Genomic DNA, 26,777 nt, shown 5'->3' with positions numbered 1-26,777 from the left:
GACACCAAAAACATGTCAATCGGTTCAGCAGTTTCGGAGGAGTAATTGTCACAAAAAACCTGCTTGCGTATTAAATAAGTAAATAGATTGAAAATTCTGCCGCGCAGTAGCTTCCTAATTGCTATTTTCTGTTAAAAAAATTTGTATATAACATTCATTAGTAACATAACATATTTTAATAATCGACAGTTTTGTTTTAAGCATTATCACCTATGAAGATCCAGTAAGACAATCATACATGGTGTGCAAAAAAGGTGAGGACATAATTTACGTAGTGATTCCTTGGGTAAAATAAAGAGAAAATCGTGAATAACATTTTTTTCCAAATTTTTAAAGATCTTATGAAACTTGGTATGTATTAGAAAAAAAATTCATCTTGATTCAACTTCAGTTTCAAAAAGGCGGCCATTAAAATTTTTAAACTAAAAAAAAATATAGCTGATTTTATGAAGAAAATATTAAGAGCAATTTTATTTTGAAATTTTAATTTCCTATCAACCGACACCAAATTCAAAAATATCGAATAAGAAATAGCTGAAATATTACGATTTTTAGTTGTAAAATGGGGCAAACCTGACTAGCTTAACCTTACTCTACCCCATCTAGATAGAACTGGAGGTAGCATTGAATTAGAGGATTAGGAGACGTTGGCCGCCATGTACCAGGAGTAAAGTACATTGTAGACATTGTACTTAGCACATTGGAAGTAGGGGGTGGATAGGAGATTGAGGGGATTGTAATTTACGAGCCAAAGAGGTGGTTGATTCCCCTACTTGACCAACCTAAAAATGTTTACATCTTGTTTTTTCTAGTTGAGTTACTGTGCCAGGGCTACATACAGTTGTATTCTAGCTCAGTGTTTGCAACAGGCTATGGGCAGAGAGTGAAAATATAATTACGTGATTTATGTAAAATCTTCTTTCACAATTGTTTTTTTTTAAATGAGAATATAATAAAAATCAATGGTAAAAAAAATTGAATAAGTAAAATCATCACTAAGTCCAACTGTTGATTTCGTTTAAATATTATTTAATACACCATTGAGTTTTCATTGCCTTTCAAGCATTTGCTAGTTATTTAACAGTTTGGTATCTCACCTAACCGAGGTTAACCACTAGCCATATGACGTTATAATGGATTGAACTAAATAGTTATTTGTGCAACTAGTGAGAAAAGTGAGCAATTGACTCACTCGAGAGAAATCCTTACTCACGAGCCGTAGGCGAGTGAGGAATGGTTTCTCGAGTGAGGCAATTGTACTTTGAACTCGAGTTGCACATTATACTTTTCCTACAGTTACCATAAAACCATAATTTATTACCATAATTTATGAAGAAACATAACCTATTTTTGCACAGTGAACTTTTAATATAACATTTAATGTGAAGTGACAAATACAACAGTACATCAGCTGACCAGCTGATTTACAGCCAGTGCTGCCAACGTATTTCGCGCGCATACGACGTTGCCTGCATGTTACGTGCTCACTATTTCGTGCCTTCACGTTGCAAATCTGGAGTGAGACAAAGTAATTAGAGTGAGACAATGTTAACATTGTCTTACTGATGAGCGAATTGGCCACTTTGCTTTCTCAAATCAGTGAGAGAACATGTATATTGTTAGGTAACTGTAGGAAAAATAATGAACATATTCGTAACTACTTTTACAGCGTTACAATTCAGTATAACCTTACTTTCGCATTTTCAACCACTATTTGTATAATCTCGTAGAATTAAGCGGGTGATTTGATACTTCATTAGTTCGATCAGCTGGAGCTTACCATCAACCAATGATCCGATCACGACTGCCAACAGCTGATAATTAAGTCATTTGTCTCTCGTGCTCTGCGTCACTACAAAACAACCCCCACCCACCCCCCTAGAGTTTAATTTACACTGTCCAACAACAACGTAAACAATAGATAAACATACTGGTTAGACTATGGTAAAACTTCCACATGTTTGTACTGAAAGTAAATTGAAATTTGGTAAATTTTAGCTTTAAAAGTGTTTCAACTTTAAATGACAGAGCTTTATGAAAATTATTTGACAAAGTCTTTGGAGGTGGCCAATAATAGTATCCAAAAGTCAAATATGTGTCGATAAGTGAAGATCGTATCCGAGAATAGTCTTCTACATAGATGAACTAATATGAAATGAAATGAAATAATGAAATGAAATAATGTTTATTTCCCAACTGAAAAATACAGTTCATGGCATTTTACATACAGTAATAAATTACACAATCCTTGACTTAAAAATAACTTACAAAATAATATTAAAACTAAATGGCACAAAGAAAAAAATACTTTATCAACTTATATGGAAATGGTCTACATAGGCAGGGCCTGTGCGTAGACATGAGTTGCGGGTAATTTGTTTAGTGAATGGGAAAATTATTTTTGGAAATAATCGTTATCACGTCTGGATATAAATTTTGTCTTGCTTAGAACTGGACTACGATATTTTTTGAAACTAAGGAGAATCTATTATATTATATCTATATTATATACTATACTCTTATATGAGCAATGTTTGCTTGTATTCTTGCTTGCTTGCACAAAGATCTCTAAACCGACTGCAACGATTTCCATCAAAGGTTGTATATCATTTATATCTGGCCTAAAAACGTATTTACTGCAGTTAAAGTTGCCAAAAAAATCTAATTACGTAAACATGAAATTGAAAGTCAACATCTTTTAACATTGGCCTTATGGGTTGCCAAGTAACCATGTCGGTTGAACAAAATATCAAGGAGAAAGTAAACAAAAGACTTGTAACATGTGTTTATAACAAGCCATCCACAATATACTAGCAAATTACAAAATACAGTACAAAGGGAAAAACATCAGCTGTTACTATTGGGCAACGATTACACTGAAGATTACTCGATATGGGGTTACAATGAAAATAAACTATACTAAGCCATGGCTCGGTCCCCAGGTACTATTATATAACCATCTATAATAATAATAATATTAATAATGTTATATTAAACACTATCCATTGTCAATTGCGGTACCGGAAAAGAATCAATGTAATGTATCCTGAAACAAAAAAGTAGCTTTAATGGCCCGAAACTATTTATACATTATCATACATACATTTTCATCATAGTATTCATGTTAATCATTGACATTTTATGAGGAATAAAATTATCATGACTGAAGAAACAACTATTTAATGTAACAATGCTACAACATGCATCTAACATTTTTACACTCTCTCATTATTTATGTTCAAACACAACATTTGTTACATTAAAATGATTCATTAATGAACAGAACTATTTAAAATCCATTTTTATGAGGATATCAATTAATGTTAACATCTGAAAAATGACATCATCTTCGTAAAAAAAAACTGGACATTGTGACATAGTGCGGTTCCATAAAAAAAACTTAAACATAAAACGGCGTGGAAAACTAGGTGAGGCATCATATAATTGTCCGATCAGCAATATTTTAATAAGATGAATAAATTTAGTTTGTAGTTCAAATAAAACGTATACATAGTAGGCCTATACTAACGAGGTTCTTTCAACTCGTTTATAACTTTTACTATTATAGCGCTTGTGCCCCAGTTACGAACAATTAAAAATAGTAATAGTAGTTACCCAAAGAAATAAATGCCCTCCTCCCAGTTTTAAGGAATATTAAATGGGCCGGGAGAGCACAAACCTATTTCTCTGTCCCAACATTGTGGGTTTAAAGTTATTTTCTTTGAACATAAACTCTTGAATAAAAGAGACAGAAAAGTAGCAAATATAATGGCTTTATATCAAACTTAAGTGTAAAAAATGAAAAAGGATGGAAAAGTTTAATTTTTATGACGATAATGGAACAAAGGTGGTACAAATCTAAACAAAATTTGACTATATAAAAATTTGATATCTTTTTGGTCTCTATAAAACATATAAAATAAAGTACTATTTTTGTGTTTTAGTTTTTGTCTCGGTACCGGTGCTACGAGTCAACAGGTTTTCTAGGTTGAATTAAAAGTTAAGGACACTTTTTAAAAATTTGACTGCCTTGTTTTATACACTCCTGTAAAATGTATAGTAAAAATGTACAAGAATCTTACAGTACTTACTGCTACTTTCTGCTTACTGCCATAGCCACTTGTACCCAAGCTGATACTTAGCCTCGCCAACACGTTGTTGCCAGTTCTCTCGGTCCTCCGAATCTTCCTCTACTAGTGTCATCTTTTCCATATCCTTCAGGACTTGATCCCACCACATAGCCTTTGGTCTACTGTCTCCTTTCCCTCGGATCTCCCCTTAGTACATTCTTCATCAAGGTCTCCTCATTTCTCCTACAGATACGACAAGAATCTTACAGAAGATTCGTACAGTAAAGGATATAGTTACTTAAACTTGTCATGACATAGTAATTACATTGTAATGTTTAAAACTCAACTTGATAATTATTGCCCCATACGTCCACAAAACAAAGTAGTTGTAATTAGTTAAAATTCAACATCCCGGAATTTCGGGGTTTTTCTTTGCAGAAACCCCCAATACAGCAATAACTCGAACACTTGGCATTATCAATCTTTTTATTTGTTTTTAGAGGGATGTAGGGGTGATGCTTTTTTAAATTAAAACAATGAAAGATTTATGGTGGGTTTATCTGTGGCTACTTTAAAGCGCCAATTTATTCCAAGCCTGTTTTGATACAAGTTCTCTTCCGTGTAGGCAATGTATCTCAATTTATATTCACTGCTGGATCTAATTATGCTTCCGCAACTTTTCTCGTTACACGTCTGATGATTATGGTTGAAATTATTCAGTTTGCAACACTGCTTCCTCATGGGACTGTCGTTGGAAGTGTTGCCAACATCGGAACGTTGAATAATACAGTGTTAGCTCACGTCGTGACAAACGCCTCGTCGTCAGTGCTGCCAACGTTGACAAATGTCACTACGAGACTTTACACTATATGAAATACAGAGAGACCGATTCATTCTCGAATATAAGGATATGCCTTTTACTATGGAAAAAAACTAGACTTTATATTCCTATGTTAAAATTGTAACCAGTTTAGGCTAAAAATGAAAGTAATTGATTTACCGTACTGATGAAAATTACTGGGTTCCGTCGGATACAAGCCTAAGCCATCTGTTGACCGAAGCTAAACTGAAATAACTTATCGTACAGTATATTTTATGACAGTTACAAAAACTAAAAGAAAAAAATGTAAAAATAACATAACACAATTACACTCAGTTACTTACAGGCCTACCACTGATAGTTACTGTCTATATAAATAAAATTACAGTTTTGTCTGTACATTGTTTAGAATCATGCAGTTTTTGGTTATTTTTACGTTTCATAGCCTAAGAAAGCCGAAACGAGTCTTATCTCAATTTCTGTCTGTATGTCTGTCTGTTTGTCCATTCTGTGACTTCGTCTGTAACGCCAAAATGTCATTTTACGCGGCCTACTCCTTGAAAACTAGAGTACAGATCAAGATTCCAATTATTTTTCTGTATTCACTGGATTGGCGAGAGTGTCTTTGGCTATTAAAATATGGCCTAACTTCTTTTGAAAAAATATAACAAACCATCAAAAACCCAATTTTGTTCGATTTTTGTCAAATTTTCTCCCAATGTTTACTATTACATTTTATGAAATAACGATCAGCTGTTTGGATTAGTTCTTATTTCTAGCTGTCACTGATATGTTTACATTAAATACTGTTTACTAATACCGCAACCATTTCCGATCAAGTTTTGTAAGCACATCCAAACCAAGTTAGATTAAAACCGTTGTGCCTTACTTAACCGGTTTAATTAATCGCAAGTGCAACGATTGTTCTTGAGTTTTTATAACCGGGGAAAATACTGAGAATCAGTGTTGTGAATCAGTGCTGGGAAACTTACATTTTTTTAATCATCGTCACCAATAGTTTACAAAAAAGGTTTCCACTCATTGACGGCGCTTCAAAGACAGTTGTGTAAAGTGCAAAGTAAAAAATCAACTGCAGTGGGTGATCGTGGGTGTTGCTGTGATCTTGGAAGATCTTTCTAATTTCACTGTGATCGTAACATATGTTTAACTTACAGATGTAGCTAAAATCGCAACTCGCTTTTTCCAATGTGTCACTTTCGGTTTCTACTTACTTACATTTCGACAACGACATCGGTACTTTTTCTACTTAGGAAGTAAAACTACAAACGTCCAAAACCCCAGATTTGTGCGTTTTTTGTCACATTTCCTCCGAATGTTTGCTAGATATGTGTACCGATTATAGTTTAGAGATTACGTAATCTTTTTAAAAACAAACCTTTGTTTTATAAAGGTGGTTTCTTCAAACTGTCATTAATATGTTAACATTAAAAGTTGCCTACAAATAAATGGGAAATAACATAATTTTCGAAAACTTAAAAAATTTAAAACCAAGGGAGATTAATAGCTTCGGTACTGCACCACATCAAGTGAAAGATTTTTTGAGCAAACCATAGTGAGTTTTTGAAGCTTTACGTTGTTAACGTTACATGTTTTGTGGCCTGTGTATTTATTTATTTATATATTTTCCAACGGATTAACACCTATAATAAAGTTTGATTAGAAGGACAGTTTGAATTGGTAGTAATCGTAAGTACTATAGTTCTTTTCTTAAATGTAAACGTTGGTTTTTGGTACTGCACTTTTTCCTTAGAACTGGTGGTAGCAGCAAGAATCATTTTTACGTACAAACACATCACTATTTACAACTATAGTTATCGTTAGTGCTGTACCTTATTTCTTATTAAATTTAATTGATGTCTTACTGTATAATTTTATTGCGTTTTCTGTCTGGACTCCAATATGTTACTTTATGCTATGAAAATGATAATACTTTAGTGAACGATTTATTTAGCAAACCATCATGAATTTTTAAAGCTTGGCGTTGTTAACATATAAATGTTTTGTGGGCTGTGTATTTATTTAATTATTTATATATTTGCCAACGGATTTACACCAATTTTACAGTTTGATTAGGCCTAAAAACGATTATTATAAAATTTGATGACACTATCAAAACTTTCAAATAATTGTAATTTGCTTTGGTTAAAGCGTAGTAAATCCCCTAATTCATTTCTGTATTTGTGTGTGTAAGCCTGTTGGTAACTTTATTTCTCAGTGTTTCGTGAAAAAAGATCACCTTTGTTAATGCAAATTTCAACCCGAATAAAGTGTGCAGTAGTAAAGTTGAGGTAGTATTTTTACTACTTTTAACCAGTGTGAAAAGTAACTTTCAATTACAGGCCTCCGTAAGGGCTATGCCTCATAGATCTATAAAGCAGTTCCTTTTATCATTAGATATAAAATATGGACTAACACGATCGGTTGACACTTGCGAAGCATTCGTTTAGGCTTTGAAACTGTCAGATATTGTGTTTGCGAAGGTTTATTATGTATTCCTATAAAGTAATAGTTTTGCCAGCATATCTGGAAAAATGCACACTAAATATGCAAACCAACTCCTGTTCTGAATATAAGGTTTCAACTTACTACAAGATTCCCGTACGTAGAACGGGCAAACAGCTAGTATTCAAATAATTGCTAAACTCTACTTGTCAGGAAATAGACTTTTAGAATTGCAAATTACAATACACCACAGTATACACGAACCACCCTAATTGTATAGTTGTATACGTTTGATGCAGCATTCTAATAATAGTTTGACAGACGTAGAACTATCGATTGTACCTGGTAGTGCGATGATCCTGGGGACTTCAACATGCAATATCTTGCTACAAACCCCCCCCCCACAACCAGTGTTTACTTGGGATTAAATTAATTTTCAAGGAAATAGTACCTTTTCGATACCTAAAAACACGATTGCTGATTTTATTGTTTTTTTTTTCGCCATTTTGTTTGGATCAGTCAGAATTAATTGAGACTCGAGGGCAACACCTTTACATATGTGTTAGTCACGATTGTAGAATTTCAAGTAGGTAGCGCGCTCAATACGTCTGTCATATTAATTCAAAAATAGGGACCTCTTCGAGGCGCACCCGGTGCATGTATTAAACGGAAATTCGGCGTTTTACTTACATTTTGTAAGTGATGAACCTAACTTAACCCATCCTGTGCCTCTTCACATCAATCTTGCACAAGTTGTAGATGACCCACAACAGTAAAAAAAAAAAAAAAAAAATACGAATGTTAAGTAGTGAAAGCACGTACATATCAGCCCTTCTGTACCAACCTGTTTTATACATTAGCAAGATTGGCAGCACTGCTACGTTGATGGGAGTGGATGAATCCGCGGGAAGTGAGATTGTGATTGGATGTTTTTGACACGAAGTTTCACTGTGCAAGGTTGCAGTCTTCAAATCACACGTCAGTTAAACCACAGAAAACAGTAAAATTTCTGTGGTTAAACAACATAAATAATATTAGGTTTTAAGTAAGTTAGTTATTTTTATTCACTTGAATTATAGATTAATTTCGTATACTTAATTTTTACAATGTTGTATCAGCAAAGTCCTGCCTCTCCACGGTAAACGGATATAAATAAAACATACAGAAAAATACACAAAATTTAATTAGGAATTAATGGATCAAGATGGCAAAAACCTAATACATTTTGGAAAAAATCGTTTGCATTTTACATGAACATTGTAAAAGGTATAGTAATATTTACTTTGCAATTAGAAGAGAAACATTTCGTTTTTATGAGCTCAATCAATGGTAGCAGAACAAAAATATATGGGCCAGCTGTAGCCTATTTAAAATAATCGGTGTCAGCAATCTAACACATACTTTCTCCCATTAGCTTGTCAACAACCTTCCTATACAAAAAAAATAAAAAATAAAACTGGAGTTCGTCCAGTAATTGAAAATTCGACCAAAAATATGTAATGTACAGAGTTCTCTATTTTCACCCCACACTGTAAATAAAACATGTGATTGGAATTTCGTCCATTTGTTTTGATTTTCTGTTTAAATTTCGTTGTTATTTCGTCACCAGCATGTCAACCCATAAGGCCCATGTAATAAAAAAAACCTATAAATTCATTTTTGTGCTTATTTTTATGCCTATTTTAATTCATAATGGGATTCTGCACATCTACAGGAAAGTATCATCATTCATAGTCAATGGTATCATTCTAACGGTATGCATGGGTTTTCCATGCGATACACATTAGCTGAGAAAAAGGTTTTTAAGAAACATGCTTGCCTTTTAAAATATAGGATGACTGTCAACCACTTCCATATTGATCCCAAAACTTTAACTTTAACTTGGAGAAAACATGTCTCAATCAATATTCAAACAGCCAATTCTTCCCTACCCTAGGTATACAAATAACCTCACTAGCTCCGCAACAAGTGTGTTGAGAACATCAGTTAAGGCTAAGCTACAATGGAATTTTCAATGTGTAAAAGTAAAATTAGTATATGCTATATTACTTTACTGCAACTCTAAAGCTTATTTTCAATGTCTTGTAATAGTTATTGAACTTACTAAGGCACTTTCCTGTAGTGTGCGCTGTACATTTTCACCCCTTTCCCCATCACCATTGAAGTGTTGCTTGTGTTATTGGTCAAGTGGTCATCTGTTTAAGGGTTGCTACCCCCGAAACCTCCCTCTGCCACCACAAAATGTCATATTCACATCACCCGTATCGATATATTACAGGCTAAACACTATATTTAAACAGACTTTTTGAGTACCACTTTGCAGGTTGGTACTATTATATGAATATAAGTTAAGATACGTCTTTTAACAATATTCAATATTTCTATTCTTACACTTTAAACATTTATAAGACTATATTTTAATAGCATCAATTACTTGATTACCCCGTGTTATAAGGTTAAAACATAATGGACTTACATTGATTGATATTTTTATGGATCAGCTAATGGCAATTTAAATTAAGTTTCTATCTATTTATCAACAGGCCGTTTTTTGTAGGTAACCTCTTTGTTTATTTGCTATTTAACCAAGTATATTTTTTAGTATGGACTTCCAGAGCACATTTAACACCATCACTGCTCTTTACCTTTTTAGTTCGATGGTTCTCTACATGTTTTTTTCGTTCTGTACCTATGTCTCTTTACGCCCGGTTAATGATTACCTTTTCTTTTTCTTTTTGTACTTTTCACATCCTGGGGTTAATGATAAAGTTTTATAACGCTATAATGACCCGTGTCAACATTGCCATTAAACATCAAGTCAGATACTTCTTCGCCAGAACCGAAATCGTAAGTCACAGTTTTTTCTCAAGCAACTTCCCTGTGTAGGCCTACTCGAAAAATATAGTTAGGTTATAGTTCACTGATAAATTGTAGTTCCAAATATCCCAGCGTACTCGCCATCTCGAGAAGGTAAAATTTGGACGTCGAACACTGATTTTGAGTAAGATTAATCACTTACGATAAAATGTCTGTATGTTTACCAATCATTAGCAATTATCTGTACAACTTGCAAGCGGATTTCCTTATGATTGTTCTGGTGGCTATAGAGAATAAATTATATTGATCAAAACAATAAGTTTCCGTCCCCTACTATGGGTATTATTTCACATTCCATGCTCAAACTTAAATTCAATTAGGTACCACTTTCCTTCAGATCACTTTGCAAGAAAACTAAAACATTTTTGTGTCCCAGTTAGTCTGTTCTGACTCAAAATTCATAGATTTGAAGTAGTGACAAATCCAATCTAACGACCCCAATTCAAAAGAGTTGGTATTTTTTGTAGGGACTTCCAGAGCACATTTAACACCAACACTGCTCTTTACCTTTTTAGTTCGATGGTTCTCTACATTTTTTTTTCGTTCGGTATGTCTCTTTACGCCCGGTTAATGATTACCTTTTCTTTTTTTTGTACTTTTCACACCCTGGGGTTAATGATAAAGTTTTATAACGCTATAATGACCCGAGTCAACATTGCCATTAAACATCAAGTCACTTAACTTCGCCAGAACCGAAATGGAAAGTCACAGTTTCTCAAGCAACTTCCCTGTGTACTTGAAAAAAAAAATTCACTGATAAATTGTATTTCCACGTATCCCAGCGTACTCGCCATCTCGAGAAGGTAAAGTTTGGTACCACTGAACGTCTTAACACTGATCTTGAGTAAGATTCGTCACCTACTATAAAATGTTTGTATGTTTCCCACTCATTAGCAATTATATGTACAACTTGCAAGCGGATTTCCCCATGATTATTCTGGTGGCCGTAGAGAATAAATTATATTGATCAAAACAATAATTTTCCGTCCCCTAGGATGGGTATTATTTCACATTCCATACTCAAACTTAAACTCAATTACCACTTTCCTTCAGATCACTTTGCAGGAAAACTAAAACATTTCAAAAATAAGTTAACAAATACACTTTCCTTGATCAAAATCGTGTGTTTATAAACATAAACTCCAAGTTTAATAATTACATACTGAAAGTAAGGTTATAAAAATAATAACAAATCTAACAAACATTAAACAGCTGACATATGATTTACAATTATTAAATAAGCTGTAAATTATATTCTTCAATAAGAATTGTATTGACTCAACCTTTGAAGGGCTGTAGGTCTTAACCCTTAGAAAAAACGTGAATTCTAATGAAGTTCGGCAAATCTATGCATTATCCCCTTTAATTTGACACATAGATCTTGTGGATCGGTCCAGTAATTACTGAGAAAACAGTGTTACAACTGTGTATTAAATATATAGATACATTATATGTTTTGACGAAATGTATCAATATATTTTTTAACTATTGCTAGTCCTCTGGTAATAACTAAGTAAACTAACCATTCATTAACTGAAGATTTGAGTTTACAGTTCAAAATACATCCTTAAAAGAAAATTAAACCTAAGGTTGCTTTAGGTGTGGTTTCGAAGCATGTTTCTGTTCGGTACTTTAGTGTAGGTTTATTTCTTGTTTTTAATCGATTAAATACGTAAATGTATAAGTGAACTGTGACTTACATAGGGTAAAAAACGCATTGTAACGTCCACAAAAAAACTGAAGGAAAATTTTAAGTAGAAATCAGGCACTTAAACGTAAACAATCATAAAATACTTGACAGGCTTATGAGCAAAATAGGCTCATATACACTAAGGACGACAATAATTATACTTGTAGTATCCAAAGTAAACAATTCAACTATAAAAGATTGCAAGGGTGTGAATCATGTGGCATGTAAATGCAAGAATCATAAGAGGAACCAAGAAATATTGAGGAGTAAAGTAGTTTTTTTTCACAAATAGGGCTATTTAATATCTAGCCTACGTATGGGAAAATGTGCTGTGTTGGTTGGTACTACTGAAGACGAGCGCCGTATTTACTAGACAGGCAATATGGAAGCAGTATTTGAATTGCATATCTTTAACGGCAGGCGCTCTTTGCAGAAAACAACGTTTTATAATGCGGTGTATATGCGGCTGAAATAAACAAATATTTGTTGTACTAGTGTTTTAAAAATTTTACCTACGACCATTTTTTAAAGTAGCCGTTTCAGTACAGTTCTTAGAATTGAAAAGTATCTCATAACAGCATTGTTTACTTTCATAACAGCATAGTTTTACTCATAACAACACGGGTAACGGGCCAATGAGGTTCAAGGATTGAGAGAGGAGAAGCAAAATTGTAATGATTCGAAATTCAACTAATCAGCTGTTCAGGCCAATTTAATTGTTGATTGGTGCAATTAGTATTTGATACAATGTTTCGTTGCATCACTGTCAGTGGCAATTAGAGGTTATACACAAAAACATAACCTCTCTTAGAAGTTATGAGTAGTGATTTTTAGCGAATTTCCCTATAGGGAAGTAGCTATTACCGTAGGTGGCACGGTAAGACCTAGACCCGGGACCGATTTACTTTTTCATTTTGATGTCCCCAGAGGCCAAAAACACCATTCGTTCAAATTTTTATATATGTATATATATGTATATATATATATATATATATATATATATATATATACGTCCGTGAACGCGATAACTTGAGTAATTTTTGTCCGATTTTGATGAAATTTGGTTTAAAGGTGTAAAGCGGGATAAACTTGAATGAGTTCGCGAACCAGCACGATCGGACCATGGGAACGAGGCTTTATGGGGGGTTTTATGGGGTAAAAATTGGTTTTTCTCACTTTTGACCATCAAAACACAAAATTTCCCAATTTCTCTGTGGACCTTTTTAAAGAGCTTAAAAAAACAAATAATTTAGTATAAAATAGTTATTTGTGTAACTAGTGGTGAATGTGGCACTTTGCTGCACACGAGAGCAATGTTTACGCACGAGCCGCAGGCGAGTGCGGAATGATCTCGAGTGCAGCAAAGGCCTTTTTCACTCGTGTTACACATTATATTTTTCCTACAGTCACTATAAAACATAAATAATTAGTCTTTCAAACACTATACAACACGTTTTTAGGTTCAGCTAGCAACACAATTACACAAATGGTGCCCTGGAGAAAGTAGTACCCGTGGTCCGTATCACTCCGCTATTTTTCCTCGGCAAGAAATGTGCTCCGTCTTTTGAGAATATAGTTCCGTATGTTTTTGTAATTTGAAGTGGTTTCCGCGCCTAAAAAAATGCTTTAAAGGTATTTTCTTGTTTATTAAGACCGTAGGAATGTTTTAAAAACGTTTAAAAGAAAAGTCCAGAAAGTTCAGAAATACCAAAACTATAAACACGAAATGACAGGTTAAATCGTAGTTATAATAGTCAATCAGCTGTTCATAGTATTATTATCTTTAAGTGTTGCCAACCTATTTCCAAGCGTACACGGATTACGTGCATAATAAAACCACGCTGTTTTGTGTTGTTTGGTTGGAATCCTGATGTGCGGCAAAGTATAAACCGTGCGGCAAAGTATAAACCGTACGGCAAAGTATAAATATGCAGCAATTAGCAGCTTTCTGTACTATAAACAGTACAGGGAAGCCAACTTTGTCGGGTGACTGTAGGAAAAAGTATTTTTGTTCGGTTATTAGTAACGGAGAAAATTAAAAAAATTGTAAATTTAAAATTCCCATGTTATGCTTATGGAGAATATTGTCAAATGTTGTAGTTTGCTTGTTTATGGATATATTTTGATCAAACTTGGCAAATTTATTTATTTTGTACTAAGCTATCAATATTTTACTCAAAAACACACTTTATTAGTTTCCTTATAGCAGCGAACCTAGGTACTCGTTAAACCTAATGTTATTAAAATATATTTAACTGAAAATCAATTCAGACAAATAGAAATTCGCTTAGTCGGCAGGTTTGCTGCGGCGGGGGTATTTTGTAATTAAAACACCGTCGTAGATAAAGTAGTGTACGCAACTCGCGTAAATAGTGTTAACGCAATCGTTGCGTAAACTACTATTACAAACTTTCTCCGGTGTATAAAGAGTGCGTTCCGATCTTAGCATATTTTAATGATTAAAAACTTGTATATTAAAAACTATTGATTTTTCTTTTCCGAGTTCGTTTGGCCCTTCTACCCAACCGATTTTCATGATTGAGGTCTCAAATTGAAGGTATGCACGCACAGATTTCACATCAAGCATTGGAATATATTTATCTACTGTATTACTCTACCAAAAAACATAAATTTGATTTATTTTCGAATTCTTACTTCAATTTAAGATGCATTTCATCAGTTATAATTATATAATCCTATATATTTTGGTCTAAGAACCATTAGTGAAATACCGGCTTTCATTTAAGCTATTAGGTATTCAAATTGGACGAGTTTCAAGCAAACGCAAGGTGAACAACCAACATAAAACACAGGACAAAAATAATTAAATATAGACTGTCAGCCGTGCTCTGGTTACCATGGTTACCATAGGTTTTGGCGCACACCACTGGGAGCGCCATGTAGTTACGTAGCGCGTACACCGAAACTACATGGCACTCCCAGCGGTGTGCGCCAGAACCTATGGTAACCATGGTAACTACAGCTGAGGGTATATATTTAACTCTTTTTGTCTGTGGTATTACTATCCTAAAATTACAGCTGTAATAAACTAACCAAACTATTTATAGAGGGTTAGTCTAAAATGCACCTTTTACGCGCTATATTTCTAATTCTATTCAGTTTGGAATAAGTGCATTTTTATCTTGCAAGAGTATTTTTAAGCACACTTTAGATTGAAATGAGGAAACAATGAAACATTCTCGGAACAATCAAGGACAGTTTAATACAAGGAGGGACTTGCCTGAGGTTGGTTTTGGCGCTTGCCCCTCTCTTATATCTTTATGTTTAGTTTTTATTGCAGAAATATTTTTCTGAAAACTTTTGATTTGAAAATTCCATTTTTATTTACTTATGAATTATTTTCTGATAATTACTATAGACTTAGTAACTGGTTTGCTAATAGGTGTAATGTTTTTTGTACTATTTTTCATATATGATAAAATTTTCAAATTTATTATTTCCATACAATTTTTTTAACACTTTACTAATAAAACTTGTTTCCTTCCCGTTGCAGCAAACCTAAGTACTTACTAAACCTATTCTAAATTGTTAATACATCTGTTTTTAAGGAAATATTTCAGTAAAAGTCCAATGAGGCAAACGGAAATTCATTTGGTCTGCAGGTTTGCTGCAGCAGGTATATTTAATTAGTAGTAAATTGACTTGGTCAATTTTGTATCAAAAATGGAACATAAATTAATGAACCATTCACAGATTGTGTTAAGTCTAAAATTGTATCTTCTCCCCTTGTTAATGGGATGACCGATCTGAAATCAAAGATTCTACAGTTCGTTCTTTCAGTTTGGCTTGGTCTAAAGTATGTAGGCAAATCCAGGCAGAAAATAGCAATTTAATCAGCACACTGTCGATGGCTTTATTCAACTAAGTTAATTTTGATTAATAACCACACAGCTGAAATATGTGTACGTTTAGCTTTATCTATAGTGTGGCAATGATACCACAAAACGCATATCGGATACCTCACATCCTATACATAAGTCATGTATCAAACAGCATCCTATCAGCTGTTGCTGGGATGACGTCACCGCTTATCTACATCAGCTGTTTATGGTTCCCGCCATAACTGTATATGGCGCCGATAACGACCGTCCCGGTCAAACTGCCTAGTCTATGTGCAGTTGTACTTTTGGCACCAGTGAAATCGAAAGTGCTTTTCTGTTTTTAGTGCTCTTATCAACATTGAACTGTTTCCATGAAGCTACAAAGATAGCGGTTGGCATCTACGAATGAGTTTACCGAGTTTTGTGGTAAAAAAGTGTAAAAATATTGACCTTGGATTAGTTTTTTGAGTTTTTTTTTTACCAAAAATCTTTATCGATTATTATTGTATTACAATAGGGTATTGACGCTAAAAAAGTATTGAACACTGATATCTCATGTTTAAGTACATAATAATACGTTAGACATCTACTTTTTTTGTGCTCATAAATTATAGTCTTATATCATAAAATATGATTGATAACTGGTGTTATCATATTTTATGATTTTAGACTATAATTTACGGACAATTTAAACCAACAACGAGGTTTTAATAACTGTCCATTGGTATGACATTAGAATTGTAAGTAGAAAATAACTTATTTAACTTCTTTTGACTGGTAGGGATCTATTAATTGCAGATAAGTATTTTTTTTTATTTTAGCGTTGTTCTTTTTAGTTTTACATTTAAATTTATATAATCAGTAAACTTATGTGATCAACATATATTTCTCTGTTAAGGCCCAATCAATATTCAATGATATATATAATCAAGCAGGCCCAATCAATCCCAATACACTTTTATAATATACTGTATACAAACACAAAGAAGAAATAGAAACATATGTTAACAAGAACAACACAACTACAAGAATTACAATGGAGATTGAAGAACAGAAGTAAAGTGAGTAGTTTCAAACAACACTAACAAAACTTAATTAAATCAATTTATCAAAAACATTCTCCTTTGAACAGTTTTTAAGTTATAGAAATAATAATTACATTCATAATCATAACTATTTACATATTCAATCGTTTAAACCAATAAGTAGCTAAACTATCTGTACTTTTTTCGTTACAAACATAACCTCAAATCCAAACTCCATATATACCAAATATACAATGTACTGTTTCTAGAAAATAAATAATCAATCCTGAAAGCATGAAATTTTGAACTGATATTTTCTCATACATCGCGATAATGTGAATAGTATTACTCTTTGACGAACGACTCCAATAAAATCATAAAATACTGAAGAAAACCATTACACTCTTCAAATCTTCTTCGGTCGTAAAATGTAAGTGGCCCATTGAATGACTATTGTTGAAGGTGCGAATATAGTTTTGAACGGATATTATAGGACGTTGTAGAGATTACGGCTCAAGACTTGGAGGCCGGCTTATACTACAACAATAAAAGCCATTTAGCTGTGAAACAATTTCTTAGCCAAAATTGAATTGGTTATCACGATGTTATCTTTTATTGATTTTGAACCGTGTCAGTTTTCAGAAATTTACGACTGACTGTCAGAAATCCTTAAAAGTCCTGTGTGTGTTGCGCTCTAGTGGTTGACGTCTCGGACTTCGGTGAGGGAGGAACGGGTTCAATTCCCGGTACATCCCCAACACATGGGTTTAAACCGCGTTCCCTAAAACACGTTTAAGAACTTTCTCCCGTAACTAATGAAGTAAAATTCAGGTGGCGTAGACATGAAAAAAATCCTGTGTTATAGGGGGCACTGCTAATTTAGAGGCTAAAACCTAGGACTTCTGGCTACAAGCCTGGTTTCAATTACGTGTAATGTTCACTTAGTGTAATAATTTTGTAATCGGGTGTTTCGAAGCTCGTAAGCTTTAGGTCAAAATTTCCAGAAAAAAATTATCTCTGTGGAGAGAAGGTTTGTGATCTGAAAAAATTCATCCACATGTATTCGATAGCAATGATTTTATTTATAGACTCACTAGTAGCAATGTGGTTATAGTAGCAATGTGAATGGTATTGTATGTAGGTCAGGATGTAAGGTCTCAAGGGATCCTCCCTGAAAGACAAAGCCACTACTCGGGCCAATGTAACTAGGCAATCAGGACAAACTCCATTAAATCAGGACACTCAACGCAGCTACAGTTGGGGGTTTGGAATTGACCAGAAAGGATTTGAATGTAATCTCATTAGAATCAGATATACAAGGGAGCTTTTGTATACGGCTTCTCATTTAATGTTTAACAATGTACACATTTTATTGTAGTATTAACATTGAGTTATTCACCATGTGCAAAATGTATTTTATCATAGCCTTCTCTAATACAATGCCGCGGTGAGAGAAAAGTGGCAACGCCGCACTCCCGTCCTACTGAAACAGCTGATGCACGCAATGTTCATGTTTAGACGTTTGATTTTGCTGTTATTAACATTGCACAAGGCCGGTGCGACGTTGCCACACCAATGCCACGGCTTTTTAGAGGCTATAATGTCATGCTACATATTTTCTGTAATTTTAACTAATCATAACTTGTTTTTTGACGTATATCTTAATTTGTTTAGATACCTTCAAGTATGGACAGAATAAACCATAGTCCAACATGGAGTACTAAGGAAATATTACACAGAGCAATATTGACCAAATATGCTAAATGTGACGTTTCAGTGTTTCCGTCCTCCTGTTCCAGGTGTTGCCGGGGCTGTACGTGGGCAACTATAGGGACTCCAAAGATGCACAACAATTGGACAGATTCAACATCACCCACATCGTCGCCATCCACGACGCCGCACGAAAACTGCACTCGGTCAGTAAATAATATTCGGTAATCAATAGTCAATAGATAGTGGTCAGCAGTCAGTAGTTGGTAGTCAATAGTGAGAAGACAGTAGTCAGGAGTTATTAGTGAGTAGTAACTAGTCGGTAGTCAATAGTCAATAGATAGTGTCAGAAGTCAGTAGTTGGTGGTCAATAGTGAGAAGACAGTAGTCAGGAGTTATTAGTGAGTAGTAACTAGTCAGTAGTCAATAGTCAATAGATAGCTGTCAGTAGTCGGTAGTTGGTAGTCAGTAGTCAATAGTTATCACTCAATAGTGAATAGTCTGTAGTCAATAGTCGGTAGTCGGTAGTCAATGGGTGGTAGTAATCAAGATGTCCGGAAAATGTGCTCAAATTGGGGTGCGCCCCCGGGGAAGACGACTTTTTTCAACGGGGCGATGTCTACTTGTACCGGCGTCTAGTTGTACCTGCTGCATTTTGGTGACAGGCGTCTAGTTGTACCCCGTCCAAAGCTGTAGAGACAACTTGACGATGGTGCGGACGTCTAGTTGTCTCTACGTCTAGTTGTCTCTACGTCTAGTTGTACCTCTTAAAAATCTACAGGTACAACTAGTCGGGAACGTCACCGTCTACTTGTACCTCATACGTCTGCGTCTACTTGTACCTACGACTACTTGTACCTACGACTACTTGTACCTACGACTACTTGTACCTACGACTACTTGTACCTACGACTAGTTGTACCTACGCCTACTTGTACCTACGTCTAGTTGTACCTGCGGCTAGTTGTATCTCCCCTTCAACTTGTCACCGGTTTAAGAGATTAATTTTATTTCTTTAAAAATCATACAATCTTACAACAATTTATTATAAACAACTTGCTACAAAAGCCAGGAAAATTTGGCTTGTCTGCAGCTCATTGAGAAACCCCTGTTCTTGACAACAACGTACTTGTGTCCCTTGGTCAGTCCTTTTCCATATTACACTTTGGTTTTCCTTATTTCTTGTCAAGATCTGCTATCATTGTTTTTTCCACTTAAACTCTACTTCTTAGGTTTATACACAAAACTTTTATCATCTGACCACCAAACCCCACCAAATTTCGATTTAAAAGACACAGCAGACATAGCTCAGCACGATAATTCGCCAACTTCTATGACCACTGCTCAAGACGAACTGACATCTTGCATATCTGGCATTTACTTATACCTACGGGAGGGATGGGGGTGAGATGTATTTCCACGAAACGTCCCCGGCGCCGGGAATGCAGTGTATGGCATATGTTTCTTTTCCATATACCTTTCAGTAAACTAAGACACTCATTGTTCTTAAATTATTGTGGACGGACTCATCAATTTTGATGTTTATTTGTTTTCACGTCCAGTGCCTTTGGATGACTGAAATCTGTCATCACTTGCTGATTGGTTCCTGGAATCTGGAACCCAACTTCAGCTGTCTCTAGTAGACATTTCTGAATTTCGATACGACTAATCAAAGTCATTTTAAACTTAATTGAGGTATAATTAATTAATCAATGTATATAGTCTCTGTGAAATCTTGAAAAGTAGGGCACTCTTGACATTGTGGATTGCTAAATTCTTCCACTGTCACACAGAGTTTGTAAAAGCGAGTCGAACGCTCGTACTGCCCAGTGAATGCTGGAATCTCGCAATGAACAAGTTCCACGCAAAACACACTTACTGTTGTCTGGTAGTGGTCTTCGGACCTATCTACCACTGAAGAGACTAAACAAAGTCGAAACAACAGAGCACACTTCTATCCTTAAAGGCGGATAGTCGTATTTGACTTAGCGCAGGCTCAATCAAATTTTGAATCCTCAAACCACACACTACACATGGATCGGTCACACCCGAGACGGTATGTGTGACGATTCCGATGCTCGGAGAGGTCGGGATTTGGTATTGAGATTTAAAAGATACATTCTGAGTGAATGTAATTCTTAAATTGGCAAGGGGTTCGTCCCCATTTACCTTCTAAAATGATAACCTGTAATTGAGCGCTAGTCAGAACGGGAACAATATCACGCGTATCCGGGTTAAGAGACGTAGGGCAACGCTGATCTTAATTGCAGCTATCAACCACATAAAGCTTAACGCTGTGGGAACCCTCACGATCGCCGGTCAGGCAGATGCCGCCATACACGAATTGTGTCCACGAGCCTAAACGTGCTTCTGTTTGATGATACCAGTGATCCTAGAAATTGCAGTCTGATTGAGAAGACTGACCACCATCCAGTGGATTTGCAACTACATCACCTGCTACAAGTACTTTTACCAATTGAAAATTTTGAGTACCTTGTAACATTAGGTGCAAGTGTTCGGCCACGTAACCTTCTAAATCAAATTAATTTTGTAGGTTTGATGTAGATCATTTATGGTCACGTAACTCGTCTTTGGGATATACGTGCGAATGAACGCCCTAGTGGCGGGATCACTCTTGCAACGTAAAAGGTGCGATTAAACGCATAACGGTATCATCTGTTTCGGTCTCAGGGCTAAACAGCCCATACCTCATCAGGTGCACACTTTAGTGCACGACAGATTGGAATAATAATATGTAATATGTTAAGGACGAATTAAAATTTAATTCGTCCTTAACATATTACATATTATTATTCCAATCTGTCGTGCACTAAAGTGTGCACCTGATGAGGTATGGGCTGTTTAGCCCTGAGACCGAAACAGATGATACCGTTATGCGTTTAATCGCACCTTTTACGTTGCAAGAGTGATCCCGCCACTAGGGCGTTCATTCGCACGTATATCCCAAAGACGAGTTACGTGACCATAAATGATCTACATCAAACCTACAAAATTAATTTGATTTAGAAGGTTACGTGGCCGAACACTTGCACCTAATGTTACAAGGTACTCAAAATTTTCAATTGGTAAAAGTACTTGTAGCAGGTGATGTAGTTGCAAATCCACTGGATGGTGGTCAGTCTTCTCAATCAGACTGCAATTTCTAGGATCACTGGTATCATCAAACAGAAGCACGTTTAGGCTCGTGGACACAATTCGTGTATGGCGGCATCTGCCTGACCGGCGATCGTGAGGGTTCCCACAGCGTTAAGCTTTATGTGGTTGATAGCTGCAATTAAGATCAGCGTTGCCCTACGTCTCTTAACCCGGATACGCGTGATATTGTTCCCGTTCTGACTAGCGCTCAATTACAGGTTATCATTTTAGAAGGTAAATGGGGACGAACCCCTTGCCAATTTAAGAATTACATTCACTCAGAATGTATCTTTTAAATCTCAATACCAAATCCCGACCTCTCCGAGCATCGGAATCGTCACACATACCGTCTCGGGTGTGACCGATCCATGTGTAGTGTGTGGTTTGAGGATTCAAAATTTGATTGAGCCTGCGCTAAGTCAAATACGACTATCCGCCTTTAAGGATAGAAGTGTGCTCTGTTGTTTCGACTTTGTTTAGTCTCTTCAGTGGTAGATAAGTCCGAAGACCACTACCAGACAACAGTAAGTGTGTTTTGCGTGGAACTTGTTCATTGCGAGATTCCAGCATTCACTGGGCAGTACGAGCGTTCGACTCGCTTTTACAAACTCTGTGTGACAGTGGAAGAATTTAGCAATCCACAATGTCAAGAGTGCCCTACTTTTCAAGATTTCACAGAGACTATATACATTGATTAATTAATTATACCTCAATTAAGTTTAAAATGACTTTGATTAGTCGTATCGAAATTCAGAAATGTCTACTAGAGACAGCTGAAGTTGGGTTCCAGATTCCAGGAACCAATCAGCAAGTGATGACAGATTTCAGTCATCCAAAGGCACTGGACGTGAAAACAAATAAACATCAAAATTGAAACTAAGACAATTGTAAAACTGGAGCAAATAAAGGTGTGTTGAGATAAGCTTAGTTCTTGGTCAAAACCGCTAAATTAGCATCCCTACGAAGTTATTATTTCTACGTTTATGCTCCTTTTGGAAAGGTTTAACAAAATTAGTGTAAAGTAAAAGCATCCCATTGACCAAACGTATCGCTAGATTTGTTTCTGATCAACATAAAAACTACTATTAGCCTAGTGTAAGATTATGTGGTGGTATTCCTCCTAAAGGTGCGATTGATTTTAAATATTCTATCAAAAAGGGGTCTATTCAACGGCTGATTCCTAACTATTTTGCGACTGGTTAGGTTTCCATTACCCAGTTAAAAAACAATTAATTACTTTTCATCAGAATCTTCGACATGCATATTTTTGGTTGGTTTTAAGAAACGGAAACTACCTCTAGGTTTTACTGTTATATATGGATGCTTCCTTTACCACCGTACATGCTGGGCTATATTATTTGAACCTTTTTTGCAGTACCTGGTTAAAATCTCCTCTAAAAAATTATGTGTTTCCGCCCATTGGAACTTGTCATAGTACTTACTTGATGATTAATGAACAAATATATTGCCTGTCCTGAACGAACCTATTTCATCTTTATTCCCAGGTTGATTTCCAAGAGTGGCCGTTGAGGTTTATCCCTTTATACAATAATTGATTAAACACCACAATAAATTAATCTAAAATTAAAATTGGTAAAATAAAATATAAAAAATTGAATAAATCTTGAACATATGTTTTGAAATTAAAACAAAGCAAAAGTTTTCCATTTAATCCTGAATCGTTTATTTTTTAGTCAATGTGGTTATTTCATGTTAAACATTCCTTCAACACAAAAATAACCTTCAAGTTATAAGAAAAAACTTCATTATTTTTTCAGCTATTCTAAGTTAAATTCCTTTGATTTGAGCCATCTCCGATGATTCTACTACTTATCACGTGTTTAACTAATTTACAAAAAAATACACAAGTTTGTAAATTGCACAGTTAAATAATGATTTCAACATTGTAAGACTAACTAAAAAGTCTGAATTATTATAAGTAAGGTTATTCGTGGTTTTATATTGTGTACAGTAGGCTACATTGCAGAATTGGCTGGCAAATAAGTAGTCCAAAGGTAATATATTTAATTATTACTAGAGGTTAAAATCTATACTTATAAAAAGCAAAGCCCTCACTGACACACTCACTCACTCACTCATCACTAATTCTCCCACTTCCCATTTACCTAGGAGGCTGAATTTTGGTACACCGATTCCTTAGGCATTAAATAGGAAAACTAAGTTGTTTTTATTCTGATCGGACTCTCGGGCTCCGCCCCAGTGGCTCTGGAATTTCCCATGTTAACCTTATGATTTTTCATATTTAAAAGGAATTAATGAATCTTATCAGCTGTTTCAATTAAAGAAGTTGGTTCTGTTCTATGATGTTCAATAGCATTAAAGTTTGCATTAATATGGATTACCAACAGGGTGCAGCACTATTATTTTTTTTTTATTCATAACAACAGCTAATTTGCAACCAAAAGGTGAGTGAGCGTAGCAAACAAACTTCAACCTGGAGGCGAGTTAGCGTAGCGAACGAGCTCCAACTTAAAGGTGAGTGAGCGTAGCGAATGAACTTTAACCAGGACGTGATTGAGCCATGCGAACGAGCTCATCTTGAAAATTAAGAATTTAAACGGGGCAAAGCCCGCGGGTACAGCTAGTACCTTATAATCCGTTAGTGTGATCAAAAAGTCACACTGACGTATTATAAGGTATTTTAACCTCTAGTAATAATTTAGATATTGTGGGAGGAAAAAACAACAAAAATGAAGTAACATATTGCTTACTGGCTTGATGATAAATCACAATCAGCTGTATTGAAGTAAACAAAAATCAGCAGCAAACGACTTCCAATGCTATTCTTATGGAGAATATTTTACGTTATATCTGATTTTGTGTTAACATTTCACTATTTTCCCCGCCGTCACGGGGTCAAGACCTTTAATTTGAGCCCTCTCCCGTCGTTCTACGATTTCCCAGTCTCTCACCACAATTTTGACGCAAAGAATCGGCTTACGTAATTAATATATAGATAGAATACATAGAGTGTAGATGTAACAGTCGCTCATACATTACTAGACAAATTTTACTTAAGCCAAATTCAAGTCTGGAAATGTATGAAGCGGCCTTTTGGTCTTTTCAGTTGTATTCCTATATGCTGTTCTTACCATGTACATTCTTAGCGGCCACTATTTACATCAACGTTATTAGTAATGTACAATATTTACAGTTTCTTAATTACAATTAATTATTTATCGCTCAATTCTGTTAGGTTTGAAGGTTTAACTAACCTGTTTTACATAGCTAAATGTAGTAACCAGCCAACGCGGAATACAACGTCGCAATCCCTTGTTAAATATCTTTAACTGTAAAAGTTATAGTAACATATAAATACTATTTTTAACATACACAAATCTGGGTTTCAATCAATGTTGCTTCAGATAATAACGTTGAGCTACCATTAAACATTATTAGTTTTAGGAGACACTTTATTTTGGCTACGTTATGATTTCTGGTCGCTATCTTATGCTGGACCAAAGGATCGAAAGAATACGCAAACAATACCGGTATCATTACAATAGAGACATAGCTCCGTGTTTAAAGCGATATTATACCTCCACAAACTTGGGTAGTAACTATATTTAACTAAGTTTGTTAAGACCAAAAGAACTGACTAATGTAAATAGTTTTAATTTAGAAACTGTACTATTGTAGATTACTAATAACGTTAATTGTAATAGTAGCCGCTAAGTATTTACATAATCAGAACTGTAAATATGAATAAAACCGTCAAGGCCGAAAGACCGCTTATACATTTCCATACGTGACAATTCTGTCTAGTGTATGAGCGGCTGTTACATCCAACAATCACATAAGACCAAGTTACATATACATTTATTTATCTAGATAGTAATTTAAAAGCGGTATATTTTTATTACTACTTAATATAGTTAGTAAGTTTTATTTAATCAGTGAGAACTGATTGGTTGCTTTAGTCAAATGTTAGTCAAATAGTCAACACCTAGCCGTGGTTCTTGTTGGTGTACGCAAACTTCGCTTGTCAAATTCCACTGACACAAGGGTCAGGCCTTGTCTCACCCTCGTCAAACATCAACCTGGCGGGTCGTACGCTGTCTTCGCTAAATTCCAGCTGTACGCAAATTTCGCTGTACGCAAACTTCGCGACACCACTTGGTAGAGGTGTCCAAAGAAAGGTATGTATTGGTCTGTAGATGAGTTATCAAAAGAAAAACTAAGCAAAATCCCTTAGGACTCTGCCCTAGAAGCCTTTAAAGATCCCTCCACAGAGTTGTTTACATTTTGGCCATGTGAATCATACTTTTTAATGAAACAGCTGTTTATTTTTAAATTGTATTTCAAACAACGGAGTTAATGTTATTTTCTTATTTTAAAATTGTGTTTCTTATTTTTCAGCCATATTTTGCAATGTAACATTCCATTACGAAATCAGTGCAAAATCCTTTTATCACAGCAATTCATAAATTATTTCTTATTGAACTATCTTATATCTATTGTACTGGATGGTGTCTGCCTTTTTCACCACTTTTGCCTACATTTTATCATATTATTCTACACATATCAAATATTTATGTACAAATATCTGCTCTTATCATGTCCAATAAAATCCAAACATAGAAACATTGCCTAAAATGGTACCTATCTTGACATATTATTTGCACCTGCCTATATTACGAACTTTGGCGCACTGGGTTGGTAATATTATTGAAAATAACACGACATGTTGGCTGTAAGATATGGTACAGAGAGAAAATGCTATTTATGCAGCTACTGTCATGACAGAAAGGTCATATTCCATTTAAACTAGATCACATAATCCTTTATAAAATACGTCGATTAACAATATTTAAACGTCAATGTATACGTAACAGCCAATTTACAGTATTTTTTGTTTTTGGAAATGTCCCATTGCTATGTCATTTGCATTATTTGCTGCCAATAAAGTCAAAAGGCCGTATGAAATAGGAGGCCCCTAACAGTTCAAGAATAAAATCCAACTTCACTTAAAGTATTACACTACACCTAACATTCCGTAGAGAGATTATATTGACAACTTTATGTTATTGATAAGGCTGAGACAACTAACTGACATCCCCCATGTCAAGAAATTCCAGCTTCAACAGTAACCTCAAAATAAAT

General features: G+C 35.0%; 1 protein-coding gene across 1 annotated transcript in view; it reads left to right on the top strand.

The window, feature by feature from the left end:
- Window positions 1–26,777, top strand: part of LOC129002864 (dual specificity protein phosphatase 22-like) — a 67,041-nt gene that overhangs the window by 5,629 nt on the left and 34,635 nt on the right. Inside the window, exon 2 of the mRNA XM_054430964.1 lies at window positions 18,587–18,703. Coding sequence (XP_054286939.1) covers window positions 18,587–18,703 — 117 coding nt within the window. The remainder of the gene's footprint in view (window positions 1–18,586; window positions 18,704–26,777) is intronic.

The sequence above is a fragment of the Macrosteles quadrilineatus genome, unplaced genomic scaffold, assembly GCF_028750875.1.
Source record: "Macrosteles quadrilineatus isolate MER2022 unplaced genomic scaffold, UCM_ALF_1.0 Scaffold_9__3_contigs__length_116548681, whole genome shotgun sequence".
In the NCBI taxonomy this organism is placed as follows: Eukaryota; Metazoa; Arthropoda; class Insecta; order Hemiptera; family Cicadellidae; genus Macrosteles; species Macrosteles quadrilineatus.
This window is presented reverse-complemented; position numbering and strand designations above follow the sequence as displayed.